Here is a 7,514-nt window from a genome sequence, read left to right on the forward strand (position 1 = left end):
TAAAGTTGTTATACAAAGTCAAACAAAAGGCAGTATACCAAAGAGAATAACAAATTACAGTATACTTTATACCCCGGTCACAGAAGTTAACTTACAGCTCCAAAAACGTACTATTTATCCATTAGAGGATTCCACATTATGTGTCCGTATGCATGAGCCGTCTATCTGGATGAACAAAAACACAGTGAAAAATATACGGTTTTACAAATTAATTGAGTCGTAATCTACGGAAATAAAAATGATGAAATGTAAATCTATTCTTGGCCATTTTAATGGATGTAAACGCTCGTAATGTGGCACAAGAGACGCAGAGGGTGGGGAAGGAAAGGAAAATGCAAGAGGGAAAACATCAACAAAACATCCCGTCTATAAATACTGTTTCAGTGTGTAGCTTTGGGAGTTACGCTTTGCCTTTTCAGGGCAGTGATCCTGTTTCTGACGTAGTCTTTCACACCTTTCCACGAACGGATCCTCAGCGCTTTAGGCTCCGCCTCGAGACACTGAATGCATTCGTTTTTCTGAGGAATCTTTTGTCCCTTAATTAGGTGCATCATGTGTCTTTCAACAGCAAGAACCTCTGCTTCCTCCCATTTATGTTTCCCCTTATATTTGGAGCCTGTGGGACAAGAGAAAAATAATAGCAGATTTAATTGTCATCACAGGTACTCTTTGCACTCCAAATACTCCAAACCCCAAATACCATTATCTTTATTGTCCATATTTTCTTTTATTTATTTTTTACATCAAAATAACCTTGGACAACTAGATGGACATTAAATAGGAACTCTTGGCGATTACCTTCTTTGTCCGATTTTGGAGATACAAACACGCTGGCGTCTGTCGTTGCTCCGTGTGCTCTTCCATGACCGACATCTGATGATGATAAAAACAGAGAAATAAGTGACCCAAAGTGCAACAACCCAGCCCAAGATTTTGATATCTCATATCCATACGCACATGCCTTACAAAACAAAAATATATTGACAAATGTTAGTTATTCAAAACTCCTACCATCAAAGTGCATCTCAACGTCATCCAGCCGCATGCCGCTGTCCTCGCGCAGGATTTGGACTTGATTATTAGGGCCTAGAATCTGGGCGGCCTCGTTTTCATCCAGGTTTATCAGCTGCAGCATTGTTCCGTAATGCCTCCGGATCTTCGCGGATGTCAGCGCTTCAGGGTCTTTCGCTCCACATTCTTTGACATATTTTTGGATGCACTCTGACCCGTGGTAGGCAGACAGGCCTTGCGGTCGGCCGAAAATGAAGGGATTCTGTCTGGGGACTCCACACGTCTTGCGTACATCCGTGAGGAGCTCCATAGCCGACACGAACGACGGTTTTAGTAAAACAGGGACCATTCTCCCACACTTCCCTCGAACGTCAACTCTTGTGAAGAACTCGCACATGTTCCTTTCCAAATCTGAGACGGATATGTCCAAGCCGTCTTGAGAGTTAGATTTTTTCCGTGACTTAAAAGCCGTTAGTTCCATCGACGCTATCTCCGCGAGACTTCTCCTGTTGAAGAGTATTGTCCGAGCGAGCGTTACCTTGGCCAGAGCGGCGTAGTTTTCTGCAGACTTTGCGTCTCTGAGGTTCTGTTCTGCAAGAAGATGAACGTTCTCCATGTGGGAATTCAGGCGCTTCACGTCTTGAGCGAACGGCACCTTCTTCTCCCTGTTCAATTTGGTTTCTCTGATTGCCAACAATGCTCCTGCAGAAACGAGCCCGTTCCACTTTTCCTGGTACACGGCGAGGAAGTTTCTCGCAGACTCGGCCAAGGTTGCGTCGCCGCGCTTCACGGCGTTGCCCTCAACAATACTGCAGGTCTTCTGCAGGTCGTAGCCGAGCTTGATGGCGAGCGACGGGATGCCGTACGTTTTGGTTTCTGGATTGTAGCCTGCCAGGGCGTTCACCGCAGACACCACATGTGGGAAGCTTGAAGGGAGAAAGAAGTCCTCCAGTTTCTTCAGAGGGGTTATATTCTGAGCTTCGAGTACAAGTCTCGCTATCTGACGAAGGTTTTGTCGTATGTAAGGATGCTTCTTCGGATTGGATCCATCCTGGTTAAAGAGGTCCTCGCCAAACTGCAAGATGATCTCGTCGGCCATGATCGCTTGTGTCACGTCGTCGAAAACCATCGGGGACAGAAGGCTCTTAAAACCATCGCTTATTCCGAGGTCCTCTACGGTTTCCAGCACACACTGCAATGCGATGCGCTTTCTTCCGATCTCTGGTTCATCTTCATTCGTCACTTTCTCTGGGCACGACTTCATGTGTCTGTGCATGGCGGTCTTTATGAAAAGACCTCGACAGTACAGACAATGAAGGAAGTCTTTGGCTCTCTGCGTTTTCTTCGGCCTTTTCCGGGAAACAAGTTGGCCCATTCCTGTTTTCATGACTTCTTTGTTATGAGCAAAGTTGCCTTGATTTATTAGTCTGTTCCATACTTTTTGTCTTTCTCTGGAGTTTTTGGGGTACTGAAACGCAGCGGCAACCTCCGGTTTGTCGCTGTGGATCCTCTCAAGATGACGCGACATTTTGGACAGCGGGTTAGTGCAAAACAAACAATAATTCCTCCGGTCATAAACGCGTTTTTCTGTAGAATTTGAACTTGGTAGCACGACGGTTTCAAAAGAATTCCTCAGATTAGTTGGGCGGATCTTTTTTGGGGGAGCGACGCTTTTTTCTTGAACCAAAGAGCTTCCTGATTTCGGCCCTTTGTTATCCGGCAGAGGAGGTGTTTCTACTGCGGGGGTCGAGGGCCTGCTGTGACCGGACTCATCTGAAGAGCCCCAGTCAGAGTCAGACAGGAAGTCAGAGAAGTCTCCATCACTGTCGTGGAGGAAATCAGAATCACTGTCTTCGGCCGATTCTTCTTTCTGGTAAAAATAAATAAAATAAAAACAACTGTATGTGAAAATACGATCTTTTTTTATCCAATATTGTAATTTCCAATATTCCATTTCTAAACAAAGACACCAATATATAAATACTAACTTATCAAAGCTAATTTAAAAAAAGACAACATTCTATAAAGATGTATTTATCGTCATTTGACTTCACATAAAAATATTTCATGATGAAACGTTTGTGTAAATTGTATTGAGGTACAGAGGAATTTGACACCAACATCAAGATCCCCGATGCTGTGAAACTGGAGATCGGCTTCAAAAGTTTACGTAATTAACGGGGAAATTATCACTATTCCATAATTGCTCTGCTAAAATCACTGTTATCAGATCGCTTCACCACTTCTGTCCAGTATTTAGGGAATATTTCATACTTTATTTTGACAAAGATGAAAAAAACAGAGTTTTCTGGGACATCACAAAGGTCTTTCAGCGAAACACATTTTAGAAATAATTGATAAATCTGCCAATTGTTTGCTTGACTCTTAAATGTATTGTTTGTCCTGACAGAAAATAATGTAATTAATAGTGATGTCATTAAATGTCTTGCTTTATCTGATAAACAGTCAGAATCTAAGGCCTAATGGTGCAAACCATCTCACGGCGGAGGCCATGCTCGGATGCATCACTTGGAAATCTGAACCAACATGTCCGACTTCTTAAGGATTTAACTAACGATAATACACAGGTCACTACCTCTGATTCGGCTGCTGACATTAGATCGTCTGCTGTATCACAGGCCTCACTTTGTTCATCACAGGACGCAGGAGATGAACAGTCCGACAAAAGATGCGACTGTGACTGAAAAGCAAAACAACAGTAAAAAGAAGTGACTAGGTTGAGCCTTTACCACCATTTGTTAACAGAATAAAATGCACAGATTGAAGGAGCAGGCGTGTGTGCGTAGCAGTGCGTGTGAGTAAATGACTAAAATGATGCACCATAAAGACGTTGACGTGGAGCTACCTTTGACTTTCCTGCAGACTGCTGAACCTGCTGTGCATCTCCGGTCTTGGATTGTTCACAGTGAGATGAATCATTCATTGATGGACGAGACTAAAAGTGAAGGAAAAAAAACAACAACTTACATGCAATCATCTTTTTGTGTGTGTGTGTGTGTGTGTATAAATCAAATCAAATGTAACCTACCTGTACAGCTTTGTGTGGAGACTTCCCATCACTGCTCTCCTCTGGGGGGATTGATTCCAGCTTAGTGGGGGGGGACAAAGGGAAGTCAAAAGGTTATAACTGTGTGTAGAATTATCAATAATAGTCTCTACAACAGAGATAGAAGCAATGTATAACTAAAAGTAATGCATAGGTTCTAAGTTGTACTGGGTGGCAATGATCTTAAATAAATAGTATTGACCTCCTTCACACTCACAAGTTTATCCAGCTCTGCCACTTGTTGAAGTAGTTGTGCACGCTGATGTAAAAGCACTTGACGTTGTCTCTCATTGTTGGCCTGAAAGCAGATAGAAATGAAAATAAACTGAGGGATAAAATAAAGGCAATGACCTCGTATGAAATCACACAGCTCTGTCATCAAACATGGAAAACATTTACAACACCGTAGTTCTATTTGTGAAGATATGTACAGAAATAGACCACCGAACACAACAAAAACATTTCATTTAATAAGTGTTAGAGCTGTTCATTTCCTCACCGGTGGACTACTCTTCCCCTCTTGCGATGGCTTGTTTTTAGGATGAGCAGCTGTGTCAGGGATAGACTCGTTTACAGCTCCTGAGGAAAAAACAAGCAAGTTAGACAGTTTAAGAGTTAGAGAAAACATCAAACAGCACTGTAATCTGAACTGCACCAATTATTTAAACAAGTGACTAATCTGCAGTAGGGATACACCGATACCGATATGTGGGCTTTGGGTCTCAGCTGATACAGAGTACCGATCCGATACCAGAGCTTAATCAATAAACTGGAAGTAACTGGGATCATTCTTTGATGGAAAAGGCAACGTCAGGCTTGACTTAAACATTGCTGTCTTAACTTTGTGTAACAACAAAGCGTAGCAAATAAATACAAATACAAATGTACTTTATCATACAAAAACGTATGTATATACAGGCACACACAAGTACTGAACAAGCTGTGGCTTACATAAATCAATCCCAACACGTTTAACCACACTGATGAGTAATACACGACGAATAAAGGTAGTACAGCTTACCCCTGCAGTGTGATGGAGATATCCACTGACTCTGCTCCTGAGAAGCGGATGAGGCATGGCTGCGAGTGTATCCAGGAACACCACACAACTCCACATTCATCCCATCAAAAGTAGCGTGAGACGTACTTACATGTTGTCCACATGGCGGCAGGCTAACTGGCAGAAGTCCGTTTGGTAAACTCTGATTGGACAGTGGAGGTTGAAATGGGGCTTTGTAAGGGATGTTGGTTGAGAAAAGTGGTAGAAGTTGTGGCCCACAAGGCTGTGGAGCTTGGTTTGTTCGGGGAAGAGACGGTGGCGGTATGTTTTTGCCGTGGTTTGCGGTTAGCAGCATTGATGAAGTGTGAGAGGTTTGCTGGGGGAAGGAGATCATGTGAGAGGTGCCAGGGACAGTAGTGTTGGCAAACAGCGCGTTGGAGGACGGATTGCTGCTGATGAGAGAGGCCTTGTACAGAGCGGCGTGATGAGCGTCGTTTCTGGATGATAAGGAGCCGAGGTCGCTCATACAGCTCTGATTGGATTCCTGCAGGTGGTCGTAGGAGGGTCTCTGGTCAGAAGACGAGCCCAGGCTGAGATGCTGAGAGCTGGGAAGTGGGTTGAGGAGGGATCCTTGAGTTGAAGCGGTGGACCAGACATTCTGGCCCGCCCACGACTGACAGGGTATGTGGCTCTTATTTGATGCAAGGTTATCCATTATTCTCCATAAACATCAAGTGTTTGCTGCTTGGAGTCTTATTTCCGTGGAGACAGGGCCTGGAAGAGCAAAACAACACGCACACTATCATCAGGATCACATCTTTATATGTGTTTCCACTGTCCCGTCACTGTGTTCAGTGTGGGACAAAGAGCATACTTTCCACTGATGGCTTCACATTGAGGCTGTCGAGAGATCTTGTGTTAATAAACCAAAAAGCTGCTGCTGCTGCGAGAGAAGATTAAATAGGCTACATTTCACCAATCAATGTCAGTTGTTTTTTTTATCTCAGTTATGTTATATTTTGGGTCCAGACTGTAAGTTGATCCATGCTTGATTATGGCATTGTGTATAATAAGCTACTGTATATATTTTGGATGTGCAGCTTATGGTTATTGATGCAAATAAAAAATAAATAAAAAAAGCACCACAGGAATGTACTATTGTTTGTTGAGCTACAACTGAAGTCATCCGTTTTACACAATAACAATAAATGATCTTTGAATCCTTAAATTGTTAGCTACTTTATTTTACAGGTTTATTTTATTCGATGTTGTGATCTAACGTTAGATAAATAGACCCTTTAGTAGTTGTCAGCATGTTCTAGTCAACCAGAAGAATGGGCTTAGTAACGTTAAAAAAATGTTTTGGTGAACCTACTGTTAAGCTGACGCTACGTCACCCAAACACGTAATTTTCAGGATAATTTATGAATGGTAGCAACTTACTGATTCGTCCCAAATATATTAAACCTTTATACTTACAGTAGAGGACGGACAGCTATTTATAAATCGCTGGAGTGATGTGCACGTCGACTACACGTAGCTTAGCTAGCTAGCTAGCTTAATTAGCTTAATTAGCTAGCTAGCCGTTAGCACAATGGGTTGTGAAATTCCAGTAATTTCGTAGGACTGACAACGACTCCAAAATGAACACGCTGAAAAAGAAAATGTGTGTGCACCAAATGTATCTAACTTATTTACAAATGTACGAACACGAGGAGGCTATCTGTGAATATCACAGGAAGCGGCGGCCGTTTGTTTACCTCTCGGCTCTGGACTCCAACAGAATACTTCCGGTTAGTTTTCAAAATAAGAGCAGCATCTCTGCAAGTGTAGCAGACAGCGACACAATGAGAGAATGAAACACTTGGAAAATACACTACTTAAACAGGTATCAATGCAAACAGTAGTGGGAGAGAAAACATCGAATTATTTATTTAAATAAAAAGAAAAGTGCCATGATATAAAACTACTCCGTTACTAAAAGTCCTGCATTCAAAATGTACTTAATTGTAAGCTTCCTTTCCAATTCATGATGGTGCAGTGAAGTTTTAAAAGGGAAAAGTTTGACCATCTTTTAGATGCGATACCTGGCTGTCTCTAATTTTCAGAACACACACAGTGAGGTACAGACCAGTGAGATAATCAATGCAAGCTATCAAAATTAAAAATGAAAAGCACAACTCTTCTCCAATATACCATGCTTTGTTCTTTACATGTTTTCAGCCATTTGGCCTTTATCAGGGTGGTATGATTTGTTTATTCATGGACAACTTGTAAATTATTTTTGTAAATGCTGTTTGTATAATTGTATTCTTTGTAATTTGTCACATGATGATTTGACCGATGTACAGTGGGTACAGAAAGTATTCAGACCCCTTTAAATTTTTCACTTTGTTTCATTGCAGCCATTTGCTAAAATCAAAAAAGTTCATTTTA

The 7,514-nt window shown here is 42.0% G+C and overlaps 1 protein-coding gene across 1 annotated transcript; it reads right to left on the reverse strand.

The window, feature by feature from the left end:
- Nucleotides 1-6: 6 nt before the first annotated feature.
- Nucleotides 7-6,844, reverse strand: LOC116378376 (uncharacterized). Its single transcript, XM_031840240.1, has 10 exons — nt 6,558-6,844; nt 5,100-5,852; nt 4,578-4,657; nt 4,296-4,376; nt 4,061-4,120; nt 3,878-3,967; nt 3,608-3,712; nt 1,012-2,881; nt 799-873; nt 7-616 (listed from the first exon to the last, which is right to left on the reverse strand). Exons 2-10 carry the CDS (start codon nt 5,791-5,793, stop codon nt 381-383), a joined length of 3,291 nt encoding a protein of 1,096 aa, XP_031696100.1. The 5' UTR covers nt 5,794-5,852; nt 6,558-6,844; the 3' UTR covers nt 7-380.
- Between the last annotated feature and the right edge of the window lie 670 nt (nt 6,845-7,514).

This window comes from Anarrhichthys ocellatus, unplaced genomic scaffold (assembly GCF_004355925.1).
Source record: "Anarrhichthys ocellatus isolate YVR2014 unplaced genomic scaffold, GSC_Weel_1.0 scaffold2495, whole genome shotgun sequence".
NCBI lineage: Eukaryota > Metazoa > Chordata > Actinopteri > Perciformes > Anarhichadidae > Anarrhichthys > Anarrhichthys ocellatus.

Excerpts from the sequence above, each read along its gene's own strand:
- LOC116378376 (XM_031840240.1), bottom strand. The coding sequence starts at position 5,793 with ATGGATAACCTTGCATCAAATAAGAGCCACATACCCTGTCAGTCGTGG. Across the intron at positions 4,377-4,577 it reads AGGGGAAGAGTAGTCCACCG|GCCAACAATGAGAGACAACG; the intron begins GTGAGGAAATGA and ends ATCTGCTTTCAG. Across the intron at positions 3,968-4,060 it reads CTCCACACAAAGCTGTACAG|TCTCGTCCATCAATGAATGA; the intron begins GTAGGTTACATT and ends CTTCACTTTTAG.